Genomic DNA, 15728 nt, shown 5'->3' with positions numbered 1-15728 from the left:
AAATAGAACTAGAATTCACACATTTCTTTCTTATGCATGCATCTTATTATGTTTTCTGTATGTCAGTTAATAGTGTTAGCAAATCAATCAAAACTATGAAGCTGGATCTCATGAGTGCACAGATTCTGAGAAGAGTATCATTTACCTGTCTATGTCCTGTGGAAGATCCTTTAAGTTATTACTGCTGATGTCCAACCATTGCAAACTTGACATCCGTAAGACACAAATTGGAATAGAAGAGAATTTGTTTGCTGACAAATCAGCAAAAGTGACCTTTTTCAAATTACTCAACTGGAAAAGAAACAACAAATGTTTGTGACAATAGGGGTTGTACTAATGGTCCATTCTGTTAAAGAAGATCACAATTTATATATTTAAAGCAAAACAAAGTTTATTCCTTGTTATTTAAGTTTTCTTAAAACTTTGCAAGTTTTTAGGGTTGCCCATTCTTTTTTATATTCCACAGTGCTTCAGATTACAAAGATTTGCAATGTTACACTTCATATCATGTGGCTTGTAATATAATATCAATATGCATACACACACACATATATATATATATATATATATATATATATATATATGTATGTATATATATATATATATATATATATATATATATATATATATATATATAAATATGTACTGTACTCATAAACAATGCTCATACTGAACGCAGTATTAAATAATTCCATAATTATATGTTTCACTGTCACTGATCTGTTAACTGCCAAAGACCCACAACATTGTCCTTGTAGACCTGCCCTCCAACTCCAACACTGTCAATCACTTCCTACTTGTTACAAATTCCCTTCTCTCATCAGTGATTTGGCCCTGTACTGGATCTTCTCAAACCTTACCATTTACACATTTAATGACTCTCCCACCATTTCTTCCTGTGTTGGTGTCTGTTGGTATTTAATTCCACGCTTATGCTTACAACAATCAGTTTACTTGAATTGTTCCCAATCCAGAGTTCAAACTTTCTGCCTGCTATGCAGTCCATCTCTTCCTGCTTCCTAAAATGGAACATTATAAAGACACTCTGTAAAGTGCCCTGAATGAAGCAGTGCCTTCTACACTACCAAATCTGTTCACACTTATACCTGATCATTTTTTTCAAAGTTAAGTTTGACAATATCCTGCATGCCATTATCTACCAGTCTGGAAGTAGCATTGATTCTGTTATCTCTTCCACTGGTTATTGAGCCCTAGACTCATCTTATCTTTTAACTTTACTACCTCTAGTAGTGATATTTCACCACACATCATCCAGTCTCACTTACTGTCTATCACTACTCACCTTAATTAAATTTTACCTTCAATCTCTCTGCTAGTATATTCCCCTCTATGCATGCTTTTATTACCGTTTTCAACCTAGTTTCTGCACAATAAAGGTACTTTCTACAATATCAAATTATCTCATTTCTTGCCAAATGTAATGGCAACTACTCCATATTGATACTCTATTGACTCTTTATTAAATAAGTTGTAGAAGTAAAAAAAAAAAAGTTGTGATGCAAAGAATTTTTACTTCAGTTAACATGTTATATTTACCATATGGTGAAATGATTGCTCCCCAAAATTGCATTTTGTTTAAATATTTTTTTTCACTCCACATTTTTTCTTTCTTTGCAATACATTATATAGTCAAATACTGCTAATAAAAAGTACAACTTGTCATGCAAACAATAAGCTGATGGTAAGCAAACGCCTGTTCGTTGACTGATCACATGCTGCATGGGCAGCTGATGAATGACAAAAGTATTAAACATCTCATACAGAACCACGTAATAGGCTTAGTAAACAAGCTGCGGCCAGCTTACAATATAGCGCTGCGGCCGTATTGTAAGTTTAAGGCACCAGGGTGGGGGGTGCTGCAGCCAGCTTACAGTATAGTGCTGCGGCCGCATAGTAAGTTGCAAGCACCGGGGTGGGGATGGGGGTTGTACCGCTGCAATCCACTCTTCATGCAGGGCAACGCGGTACTGAGCACAGCGCTCACTCCCACCTTTCTGATTGACACACGGGGAGCTGCAGTTTGTGACTCATGCCATGAGTCTGAAATCAATACAAACCCTTGCGGCCAGGACTGCCAGGGAGACCCCTAGTGGTGAGTTTTCTTACATTAAAAATAAACATAAAAGTGATTAAATTTCTTAATAACATCCTATTAGAAAGTGATTCATTAGGCATAAATCTTTAACATATATAAAGTTTTTTGATGATAGGTACCCTTTAAGGCATGTAAACCCCACCCCATGTAAATCTATGGCACTGCATCAAGTAACTTCGCGCACAGGTCCGTACATTAACAGCACAGCTAGGAAGTGTGTGCAGGAGCAGTACACACTACATTTACGGCATGGCTATGAAGCGTGTGCAGGTGCAGTGCTCGCTACATAGCATGTGAGCTCCAGCTGCTATCAGCCTGATTCCACTGATGCCCACCATTAATCCTTCAGATGCTGTGATCAATGCCAATTACGGCATCTGAAGTATCTGCGGGTCTCGGGGGTATTCATCAGACCACCCGCGGTGTAGTCACATGTATATGATGAATCAAGGGCTTCTCTTTCCTGCTCCCAGTCCTCTGCTGCGATGTTGTTCACTGGTCTGCCTTCTGCCTTCTTCTTGATATGGATAAAAACTACATATCACGGAACCAAAAATTAGCCCCATACACGAAAAAATTTGAAAGTTGTAGACAGTCAGAATAGGGCAATTTTAAACATACTAATTTTGTTTAAAAAGTTAGAACATCTGTTTAAAAAGTTGAACATCTGACCACTGTCACATTAATAACTCTGGGATGCTTTTACCTTTCATTCTGATTCCGAGATTATTTTTTCATGACAAATTCTACTTTATGTTAGTGGTAAAATTTTGTCGATACTTGTTTCATTTCTTGGTGAAAAATTCCAAAATTTGATGAAGAAATTGAAAATTGAGCATTTTTTTTTACTTTGAAGCTCTCTGCGTATAAGGAAAATAAACATTCCAAATAAATTATACATTGATCCACATACACAATATGTCTACTTTATGTTTGCATCATAAAGTTGACATGTTTTTACTTTTGGAAGACATCAGAGGGCTTCAAAGTTCAGCAGCAATTTTCCTCTTTTTCACAAAATTTTCAAAATCGGAATTTTTCAGGGACCAGTTCAGTTTTGAAGTGGATTTAAAGGGCCTTCATATTAGAAATACCCCACAAATGACCCAATTATAAAAACTGCACCACTCAAAGTATCAAAAATGACATTCAGTAAGTGTGTTAACCCTTTAGATGTTTCACAGGAATAGCCGCAAAGTGAAGGAGAAAATTAAAAATCTTCATTTTTTACATTTGCATGTTCTTGGAAACCCAGTTTTTGAATTTTTACAAGGGGTAAAAGGAGAGAAATCTTCCTAAAATGTGTAACTCAATTTCTCTCGCGTAAGGAAATATCTCATATGTGTATGTCAAGTGTTCGGCGGGCGCAGTAGAGGGCTCAGAAGGGAAGGAGCAACAATGGGATTTTGAAGAGTGAGTTTTTCTGAAATGGTTTTTGGGGGGCATGTCACATTTAAGAAGCCCCTATGGTGCCAGAACAGCAAAAAAAAAAAAAACCACATGGCATACTATTTTGGAAACTACACCCCTCAAGGAATGTAACAAGGGGTACAGTGAGCCTTAACCCTTGGCATGTTGGTTTTCATTCCTAAATGCCTTATTGTTGTTTTGGGTTTAAAGGGGTACTACCGTGCTGACAACTTATCCCCTATCTAAAAGATAGGGGATAAGTTGCCTGAACGTGCGGGGTCCCACCGCTGGGGATCTCGCACACAGCACCCCGTTCTCATCAGGCCCCGGATCGAACATCGCTCGGGGTCTGATGACTGCTGATCACGGGGCTGGAGTATCGTGATGTCGCGGCTCCGCCCCCATGTGACGTCACTCTCCGCCCGCTCAATGTAATTCTCGCCCCTGCCATAGACTTGCATTGAGGGGACGGAGCGTGATGTCACACGGGGGCAGAGCTGTGATGCCACGATCACCGGCCCCGTCATCATGACCGGGATGCTACGTGTGAGATCGCAGGGGTCCCCAGCGGCGGGACTCCACACGATCAGGCAACTTATCCCCTATCCTTTAGATAGGGGATAAGTTGTCAGGCCGGTAGTACCCCTTTAACTGGACAGTAAGGCCAAGTGGGTTACCAAACAGGAACTAGTTACATTTGTACCTGATTTGTTATCCTTTATTTAAATACAGTAGTATTTCTAAAACTGTGAAATGTCTAATGTTGAAAAATGGGGACCAAAGGGGGCACAGCCTATTCCTTATCACTATATATTGCTCATTTCCAGCATTATGTATGGTAATGTACTTGTACCATTTTCTGTAAGGAAAAGATTGATACCTGAGCTTGTAGTGAAATTAAGGGTCAAATGCTGCAGTTGTACCTTGGGTACTTTAGCTTTAGATAGGCAATGGCCCCTCTATCTTATAAAAGGTCAGCAGCACTAACACATACATATGCAATTAAATTCCCCAGAGATTCACGCTATATAAGCACCTCTACTTAAGCTCAAGAAAGTCTATAAAGTACTAAGTCTAGTAGTATGTGCTATGCTTTTATTCCTGCCCATCGCATCAATAAGTGCTTGGATGCCAGCTATATCATTTGATTGTTAATAAAGCTAGTTTCAATAATATAAGGTATATACCTTTGATATAGTTAACTTTTGATATAAGCCAAATGAAATGTTTCTATATTTCACCAAAAAAAAAAAAAAAACACATCTGCAAAGGGTACTTATTTTTTCAATAGTCTGAACACTATTGTCATACATTGTATGAAATGTATGCCATTAGACTTTTAAATTAGTGGCTAAAGTGGAAGAGTGCTTGAGAATTATAACCCATGCTTAACATAAGTAGACCTAATGTGTTTTTAAAGCCCAAGCCTTACTATTATACTGTGCAGATACTCTCATTGTTGGTGGGCTGTGAATATTGTCCATTGTAAGACATCATTGTAACCTATTTTTATCTTTTGGAATTCATTCATACAACGTTTGTTTCTGACTTCCCTTTATCTGACTTTGAACAGAGAAGTGCATGGCCTTTATTTAAGTTCCATTTAGAATGCTATGTTTTACAGTGCATTTACGCCTTCCACAACAGCTCCCACTGTTATATTAAATCATTATTGTCATCTTTAGTTGCTAGGCTTTCAAATTGCTTCTTATCTTAATAATTTTAGAACTATAGCTTTGCCATTAAAAAGCACCTCTGATTTCCTTTTCTCTTCGACAGTTAGTTTCCGTTGAAAGCAAAGGACACTACGCCCCTGACTTGAACTAGGTGTTTGATTAATGGGTGTATTTTCATTTCTGCTCAGCTCTATTTTGTGCCATTGAAAGGGATTTGCTGATAAGATTTGTTGCTTATGGTTTCAGCATGAAAAGCTTGGCTGCACAGCATTAAACAAAACTAAAGGTCTGAATGTCAATATATAAAAAACAAAAACAAAAAAAAAACTAAAAGTACACCCAGCTATAACTACATGCACATCCATTATGCACACCTTATTAGTACACGGTATGTGAAATAATGCCAACCCACAGCTGCTGTAAACACAGTAGGTGATGTTCTATGCGCTTAACATAATGTTATATACTTTTTAAATATTTATAAATAGCAAATATCAATGCAGGATGTAACCTTCTCATGGGAACATGATATTAGAAAACCTGTGCAAACACATAAATATGTAAAATGTACGTCAGTTAGACGTGCAATGCAAAGTTATGTCTCTTAAAAAGGTTTAGAAAAATATGGACTGATAGATAGTATGTAGATGATAGATGTAGTAGTTAGAATGAAAAATTGTACTACTTGAAGGATCAAAGTTTGTATCCACATCACAAAATATATATCTAATGTGGAAGAAAACCGTTGTATAGTGACGTACATGTTTGTCCCAGTAATCATATGGGTACAGAGGTTATGGCTACAGAATAAATGTGGGTGATGGCTCTGACAACTGTATGGACAATGTCAGCTACTTAATTCTTAAAAGGAGTCTACAACCAGTTTTGGAGCAGTGCAGGCATGTCTGTATCTGTAGGAGCACCACTATGCCTGTTCAGACTTCTCCTATCTCCCCATTCTTTTTCTACTAGGTCAGGCCTATAGGAAGAATTGGGGGTTGCCCAAGCAGGTATAATATTGCTCCTTGAAATACAGTCACGCCCCATCTGCAGCAAAGAGCTCATTTGCATATTAAGATACTAAAGGTATCATTCATTACACAATGCAATCCTCTATTCAGCAATAGCAGTGGTTTAATTTTTCCAAAACTGGTGGTAGACTTCACTTTAAAACTGTGATCAATGTTAGCAAAGGATGACGGTTAACCCCTTAAGGACCTAGGGCGTATGGGTACGCCCTGGCTTCCTGGTACTTAAGGACCCAGGGCGTACCTGTACGCCCATAAGAATTTCGGTAACCGCGCGTGCCGGGCGGGGACTTTGATGACTGCTGATATCTATCAGCAGGAATCCCGTGCAACTGCCCAGATGGGTCCTGAGACTGGTCAATTCAAACCGGCGATCTGCGGCAATTCTGGGTCATACGGGTCTACGGTGACCCGGAAAATAAGGGGGATTGGGAGTGTCCAAGACACCCACGATCCCCCTGAAGGGATAGGAGTGAGGTGGCAGGGGTTCTACCCCTCCTATCTCTGCTATTGGTCGGTCAGAAACAACCGACCAAAAGCAGATCGGGGGCGGGGCGGTTAATGTTCGGATCCCCCATTCTGCCCACCCACAGTAGTCTGGGCAGAATGGGGGAACTGTCCTGTGACTGGCGCCGGAGGTCACTTACCATCGGCGGCAGTGACGATCGGCGGCAGCAGCAGGCGGCGATGATGTGCGGCTGGCTCCCAGGTGAAGACTACGGAAGCCGGTGAGCTGCCTAGCAACATCAGGAGGGCTACAGTTTGGAGACCACTATACAGTGGTCTCTAAACTGTATTCCTCCAGATGATGCAAAACTACAACTCTCAGCATGCCCAGACAGCTGTTTGCTGTTTGGGCATGCTGAGATTTGTACTTTTACAACAGCTGGAGGGCTACAGTTTGGAGAATGTACAGGGTACATTTACATGGGGGGGTTTACAATGAGTTTCCTGCTTCAAGTTTGAGCTGCAGGGTAAAACACTACATATATACACCCCTTACACTGCCCCCCCCCCCCCAATAAAAATGACAAACGTATCGTACGGCAGTGTTTCCAAAATAGAGCCTCCAGCTGTTGCAAAACAACAACTCCCAGCATTTCCGGACAGCCACTGACTGTCCAGGCATGCTGGGAGTTTAGCAACAGCTGGAGGCACCCTGTTTGGGAATCACTGGCATGGAATTCACCTATGTTTACCCCTATGCAATCCCTAATTTAGTCCTCAAATGTGCATGATGCTCTCTCACTTTGGAGCCCTGTCGTATTTCAAGGAAACAGTTCAAGGCCACATATGGGGTATTTTCGTACTCGGGAGAAATTGCCTTACAAATTTTGGGGGACTTTTTCTCCTTTTACCCCTTATGAAAAGGAAATTTTGGGGTCTACGCCAGACTGTTAGTGTAAAAAAATTAAAAAAATTTACACCAACATGCCTGTGTTGCCCCATACTTTTTATTTTCACAAGAGGTAAAAGGAAGAAAAGACCCCCAAAATTTGTAATGCAGTTTCTCCTGAGTACGGAAATACCCCATATGTAAGCGTAAAATACTCTGCCGCCACACAACAAGGCTAAGGAGTGAGCGTGCACTATGTACATTTGAGGCCTAAATTGGTGATTTGCACAGGGGTGGCTGATTTTACAGCGGTTCTGACATAAACACAAAACACATACATACCCACATGTGACCCTATTTTGGAAACTACACCCCTCACGGAATGTAACAAAGGGTATAGTGAGCCTTAACACCCCACAGGTGTTTGACAAATTTTCATTACAGTTGGATGGAAAAAAAAAGGAAAAATAGGAAAAAAAAGCCTAACATACCCCATATGTGGATGTAAAGTGCTCTGCGGGCAAACTACAATGCTCAGAAGAGAAGGAGTGCCATTGGGCTTTTGGCAAGAAAATGTGTCCAGAATTGAAGGCCACTTGTGTTTGCAAAGCCCCCATAGTGCCAGAACAATGGACCCCCACATGTGACCCCATTTTGGAAAATACATGCCTCATGGAATGTTATAAGGGGTACAGTGAGTATTTATGCCCCACAGGTGTCTGACAGATTTTTGGAATAGTGGTCCATGAAAATGAAAAATGTAATTTTTAATTTGCTCAGCCCACTGTTCCAAAGATCTATCAAACGCCAGAGGGGTGTAAATGCTCACTGCACCCCTTATTAAATTCTGTGAGGGGTGTAGTTTCCAAAATGGGGTCACGTGTGTGTGTGTATGTGTGTGTGTGTGTGTGGGGGGGGGGGGGGTTCCACTGTTCTGGCATCATGGGAGGCTTTGTAAATGCATAAGGCCCCTGACTTCTATTCCAAAAAATTCTCTCTCCAAAAGCTCAATGGCGCTCCTTATCTTCTTAGCTTTGTAGTACGCCCGCAGTGCACTTGACATCCTCACATGGTGTATTTCCATCCTCAGAAGAAATGGGGTTACAAATTTTGGGGGGCCTTTTCTCCTATTACCCCTTGTAAAAATTAAAAATTTTGGGGAAAACCAGCATTTTAGTTAAAACGTTTTTTTTTTTTCATGTACACATCCAAATTTAATGATAAGTAGTCAAACACCTGTGGGGTGTTAATGCTCACTGGACCCCTTGTTACGTTCCATGAGGGGGGTAGTTTCCAAAATAGTATGCCATGTGTTTTTTTTTTTCTGTTATGGCACCATAGGCGCTTCCTAAATGTAACCATGTAACCATTTCAGCTAAATTCACTCTCCAAAATCCCATCGCTCCTTCCCTTCTGAACCCTCTAGTGTACCCACAGAGCACTTTACATCCACATATGAGATATTTCCTTACACAAGAAATTGGGTTACAAATTTTTCTTTTTCTCCTATTACCCATTAATAAAATTCAAAAACTGGGTCTACAAGAACATGCGAGTGTAAAAATGAAGATTTTGAATTTTCTCCTTCACTTCGCTGCTATTCCTGTGAAACACCTAAAGGGTTAACAAACTTTCTGAATGTCATTTTGAATACCTTGAAGGGTGCAGTTTCTATAATGGTCATTTATGGGGTATTTCTAATACTTATTTTCCATCATAATTTGCAAATAAAATTCTTTAAAAATCAGACAATGTGATTTTAGTGAATTTTTTTTCTCATTATGTCTCTTATAGTTGAAATATACATATGATGAAAATTACAGGCCTCTCTCATCTTTTTAAGTGGGAGAACTTGCACAATTGGTGGCTGACAAAATACTTTTTTGCCCCACTGTATATATTTTTTCTTTTCACAGTGGATTCCATGTACAATTACATTATGAGCCATAGAGTAAAATACTAAGCAATATATATATTTTTTTTATATATTTTAGATGCAGATACACTAGTGTATACATGTATGAGAACAGCTGCAAGGGCCCTAAAGCTGAATATTACACAACACTTTTTTTTTAATACTTTTTATACAATCATACTATTATAATAAATATATTCATTTCTGACTCTTTTAATCTAACTAGACACGTTTATCTTTTATACAGTTATGCATTTTATAAGTATTCTTGTTTGATTTTACATAACCAACACTGGTAAAATATTTATTTGTTGTATATTTCGTAATATAAATATATACAAAATAAAACAGCATCATTTCCACTAAACAGCAATACAAGAAAAAATGTATTCATATATTAATAAGATCAGATTAGAGGACTGTGCACTCCCTCCATTTTCTGTCTATTAGTATCAGGTTGCATAGGATACACAACCTCATTCACACCACTACTCGTCTGACACCACCCCTATTTTTCTGTTTCTAGTCAAGCTACCTATCTCCTCTTTTACTATTAAAATATAATGTTTGTGATCCCGCACAGTAAATGACATAAAACTAAAAACAAACACCAAAAATACAGATTTTTAATCACATTATCATTATCACATATATCAGATGAAAATGTATAAATAGTGATCAAAAAGTCCTGCTAGAAACTCCAGATCATGGCGGAAAAAATGAGCCCTTACACATTCCTGTATACAGAAAAATAAAAAAGTTATAGGGGTAAGAAAAGGACAATTTTATGCATACCAGTTGTAATGACCCAAAGAGTTAATCTGCACTGAGGTCTTTTGCTGTTCTGGTAACTGTGGAAATGTCCTGTTTTCTGGATGGTCAGATGATCCTTGGCTTTTCACCCGCTTAGCTCACAATTTAAACCCTCAGTATTCATCCAGGCACGGGCCCAGCATTTGTACTGTAGCTTGTATTTCTGGATATTTGACCAGTTGGCTCTGCTCTCAAACTCCTCTTCTGTTTCTGTGATTTGGCTTTTCTGTTATCTTTTGGTATTGACTCGGCTTGTGGACTGTGACATATTGTGGGTGTATGTTTAGTTATTATTTCTGTTAGTGTGTTTTAATCCTTACAGTGTCCCGACCTCCATCTGTATTGTAAGTTTATTTTGTTGATATTTTACTCCCTGCACTTATTCAGGCAGGGACTGTCACCATGGTTGTGGACCCATCGCCTAGGGTGGGTACGCAAGTAGGCAGTGGAAGTGGGAGCAAGTGAGTTCAGGGCGTCACTCTTTCCTGCCCATGCGCTACATTTTCGCAGGCCAGCATACCTGCATTTGCCTTGCTCCTGCTATGGAAGCTATGTCTGCTTTGGTAGAGAAAATGCAGGGTTTGACACAGGATTTAGCTGAAAGACTTCAGCAGTGTGAGTCTTCTCTGTCTCCGTTCAGACCTTGACTCAGAGACTGCTAGATCAGGAGCAGTTAATCCAGAGTTTTCTAGCTAGAATCCAGGTGTTGGAGTCTGCTCGTACCCAGGTGTCATCTGGTTCTATCCAAGCTCCCATGGAGCCATAAGTTAGTCTCCTGGATCGTTTTTCGGGTAACTGAAAAACGTTTAAGACCTTCTGTGAAAGATGTAAGTTATACTTTCGTCTGATACCTTACTCTTCTGGCACTGAGGCCCAGAGAGTGGGAGTTATTATGTTTTGCAAGGGGGTCCCCAGGAATGAGTATTTTCCCTCGGTCCTGATGCCCCTGAGTTGACCTCCATGGATTCACTAATTGCGGGATTGGGGCTCTTGTACGCAGAACCAGACTGTGCTGCATATGCTGAATCTCAACTGTGTACAGGGTCCCAGAATCATTGAGGAGTATTTTGCAGACTTTAGAAAGTGGTATGTGGCTTCTTGGTGGAACACCCCAGCTTTGGTTTGTCAGTTTAGACTGGGATTATCTGACACATTAAAAGACATGCTGGTGACTTACCCCACTCCTGACACCCTTGACCAAGCCATGACGTTAGCTGTCTGTTTAGATAGAAGTCTACGTGAGCGCAAACAGGAGTGTTCATCTTCCTCTAATCCTCTTTTGCTTGATTCTTTTCCTGGCTTTAAAAACCAATTTGTGCCTGAGGTGGAACCCATGCAGATAGGGTTTATTCGTACCCCGGAGGAGCGCAGAAGATTTCACAAACTAAACGGCCTGTGTTTTTACTGTGTGGAGGATACACATCTCCTCCTGTGTCAAGCGTCCGCACCCAAGTGGTAATTGAGGAGGCCACTTGGACGCACAGGTATGTCATGCCTCTCAGAAAACTATAACTGCCAAAGTTCCTCTGGGGGGCATTGTTCCATCTAGTATACAATCTGTTTTGACATCTAAAAGTGTTTTAGAACCTGTTTTGCAGCAACCTCTGGCAGAATCCGCATGTTATGGCACCATGGGCAATAAGATTATCGAGAGCACTCATGCGGACTTGCAGTCAGAGGGAAGTAGTGAGACTCTGGAAGATGACTGTGAGGACACCAATGAGTGGTGTGATTTGGAGGATGAGAATACAGATGAGGACATTGATGGTCCATGTGTATCCAAGTCAAGACCTCTGTACTCTCAGGTGGTTAAGGGTCCAGTGGCCCCTTTTCCTCTCCTGTTTTCACAATTTGGCTTTTCTGTTATCTCTTGGTACTGACTCAGCTTGTGGACTGTGACATATTGTGTGTGTATGTTTAGTTATAATTTCTGTTAGTGTGTGTATATCCTTACAGTGTATTCAGGCAGGGACTGTCACCGTGGTTGTGGACCCATTGCCTAGGGTGGGTATGCAAGTAGGCAGGGCAAGTGGGAGTGGGTGAGTACAGGGCTTCACTCTTCCCTGCCCATATGTGACACCAGTTTTATAAAAAAAAAATAGCATTTAAATAAAAATCTAAAAAACTATGAATTTGGTATTGTTTTAATGGCTTTAAAGGGGTACTCCGGTGAAAACCTTTTTGCTTTTAAATCAACTGGTGGCAGAAAGTTAAACATATTTGTAAATTACTTCTATTAAAAAATCTTAATTCTTCCTGTACTTATTAGCTGCTGAATACTACAGAGGAAATTCTTTTCTTTTTGGAATGCTCTCTGATGACATCACGAGCACAGTTCTCTCTGCTGACGTTATTATAATAATAATAACACTTTATTTATTGTTGTCCTTAGTGGGATTTGAACCCAAGTCCCCAGCACTGCAAGGCAGCAGTGCTAACCACTGAGCCACCATGCTGCCCTTAGCATACATCTGCTATGCATGGTTGCTAAAATGGACAGAGATGTCAGCAGAGAGCACTGTGTTCATGATGTCATCAGTGTTCCAAAAAGAAAGGAATTTCCTCTGTAGCATTCAGCAGCTAATAAGTACTGGAAGGGTCAAGATTTTTTAATAGAAGTAATATACAAATATGTTTAACTTTCTGCCACCAGTTGATTTAAAAGAAAAAAGGTTTTCACCGGAGTACCCCTTTAACCTATGTAAAAACAAAAACCCCTAAAAGTAACACTTTTTTTTAAATAAATTTCTGCCCACAAATATAATATTTTTTTGTTTCGTTATACATTGAAATTTGAAAGTTGTCATTACAAAGTACTATTGGTAGCGCAAAATTTTGGTCTGTAGGTAGAAAAATAAAAGAGTTATGTCTCTTAAAAGGAGAGGAGGAAAAAACAAACATGCAAACATGAAAATTGGCTGTGTCCTAAAGGCCAAAATGGGCTTTGTCCTTCAGGGGTTAAACAAACACAATTTTGTTTGATATCTGTGATTTGTGTATTTTATACCATACAAAGTAAAAATCCGGAGAAAACATATACTAAGTGTGAGAATTCCATAATATTTGTTTCTAAAGGGTCTCTGAAAGAACTGTGTGTATGTAAATCTATCATGATTTGCAAATGTTCTCCCTAGCATAATGAAATCTAAGCATATAAACTATTCTGGACAGCTTAGGCCACTTTCACACTATGAAATAGTTCCGTTTAGGAACTTCCGTCACAAGTTACGTCACTATATCGGGGAAAACCTGCCGTTACTACATGCAGTAATTTTTCCGCCACGATGTCCTGTCACTATATAACGCCCGTAATGAATTACGGGCATATACGGGTGCAAACGGGCAGTTACAAAACCCCATAGGCTGCAATGCGATTTAGTCACGGCCATCAGGGGTTTTGTAATGGCAGGTTTTCCCCCATATAGTGACGTAACTTGTGACGGAAGTTCCTAAACGGAACTATTTCATAGTGTGAAAGTGGCCTTACAGCTAAATGGAAAATACACAAGTCATATTGGTAAACATAAAAAAACAATATTGGATAGACACATTTTGAACACTGCATGTGCTGATATCTGTGTGCAGGACAAAGTGATATCTTGGTCAACAATAGTCTTTCTTTATGCTCTTGGAGTCCAATATCTATATTATTTACAGGTGTATTGTACATATGACTTAAAAGAGTTGTCTCAACTATATAACCCCTTTCTATGGTTAAAGTCATCCTGACGAAGAAGAAAATATCATATTACTTGTTGGCCATGTTCTATTGTAATTATTCACACAAAATTATTACAAACTACTACAATGTTACATTTCACTCTACACTCTTTTATAGTGTCCACTCGATTGAAATTGTTTAAATTACAAAAATAGAAAAAAAAGAATTTTTAGAATGCGTCATAAAACCCTGGTCCCAGAAAGGTTAAAGAATATCAGAGAATCAGACTAAAGAATATTTGTTTCTATTTAATGCAAGAAATTGAGTCGTAGCAACCCTAATCCCTACTCTTTCCCTGGAGTTTTAAGATCTGTGATTGATGCAGTCATTTATCTTTTTAATTACTCTTCGTTACTATTCTTTCTAAGGCAAGACATGTTTCATTTCCTTGAGTAAGTAGCTTATGTGTCCAGGTGAATGTTTCAGAACAGTAGTTGTGCCTTCAGTTACGGTTATTCATCACACATGAATTACTATACTTAAAGGGGTTGTCGCAGGTCTATCTTATTAGGATGTAGAGCCAAGGAGAAGAGACTCTTGTTTTGGTGGACTTGGTCCATCCATATATTATAAGGATCTGATGCTTTTCCCGTAGAGGCAGGTAAATGAACTGCTTACAGGAACGTTCTCCGGCTAATTGTCCATTTTCTCAGAAGCCAAACTTGTGATCACTGTGAGGCTCTCATAATAAATAGTTTGTCTGTGATGACAACACATTTAAATAAAGGCAGTAAATTAGTCTAAAGCAATGACTAAAGCTTCCTTATATTGGCAACTGCATAGGATAGAGCACCAGTAACACTAATAAAATAAACATCAAATTTACATCTCTGTTTTGTTTGAACAGGAAATCGAGCAAATTTTACCCTTCAAATAGTTAACCAAAGGCATATTTTAAATTGAGGTTATAGTGGCACATATACTGGGGCACGGTGTTCACATAGTTAGAGTTACATTCGGCATATATAAAAAGCTATTGTTGTCAAGTACATGACCTTACATTTCTTATTTCATAAATATGTGGATAACTTGTCCCTGAACATTTCCCCTTGCTTGTTATAATTTGATGAACGGATGCATTTCACAGCAACAAAGTTGTTTTTAAACCTGATTGTGCATTTTAAAAATGTTTTAATATAGCATAAAGTTGCTGAGTGGTTTTCAACTATTCTGTTGGGATCCTTAGCTCTGCCAGTGGCACATAAAGATTTCCCCCGTCAGTGTTAACGCTTTTATGTTTGCAAAGACCAAACAATAACATATTGGTTTATGTGCTGATACACACTACATTATCCCTACTCACAAAACAGATGGTTTTATGAAACACAACAAAAATCTCCCCCCTAGGCTATTTCCCATAAAGAGTTCAAAATAGATTGGTTTGAAATAAAATTAAGAATTATTGGTGAGTATGTACGCTGATCAGCCACAGCATTAAAACCCCTGACAGGTAAGGTGAATAATATATGATAATCTGTTGACAACAGCATCTGCCAAGGCATTTGATTTATTAGGCAGCAAGTGAACAATCACTTCATGAAGTTTATGTGCTGGCACCAGGAAAAATGGTCAAGTATTAAGATTTGAGTTACTTTAATTATAGCCACATTGTGATAGATTGACACCTAGACACAATGGGGTTTATTTACTAAAAGTGGAGTGTAGGTTTCTTTGTGGGTTTTGATTTCCGACAGGAATTTTCCCAAGGTATTT

General features: G+C 39.1%; 1 protein-coding gene across 1 annotated transcript in view; it reads right to left on the bottom strand.

The window, feature by feature from the left end:
• LRRC2 (leucine rich repeat containing 2) overlaps nt 1–15728 on the bottom strand; it is a 394574-nt gene that overhangs the window by 14047 nt on the left and 364799 nt on the right. Inside the window, exon 6 of the mRNA XM_056552234.1 lies at nt 146–291. Coding sequence (XP_056408209.1) covers nt 146–291 — 146 coding nt within the window. The remainder of the gene's footprint in view (nt 1–145; nt 292–15728) is intronic.

Source organism: Hyla sarda, chromosome 1, assembly GCF_029499605.1.
Source record: "Hyla sarda isolate aHylSar1 chromosome 1, aHylSar1.hap1, whole genome shotgun sequence".
Classification (NCBI taxonomy): Eukaryota; Metazoa; Chordata; class Amphibia; order Anura; family Hylidae; genus Hyla; species Hyla sarda.
This window is presented reverse-complemented; position numbering and strand designations above follow the sequence as displayed.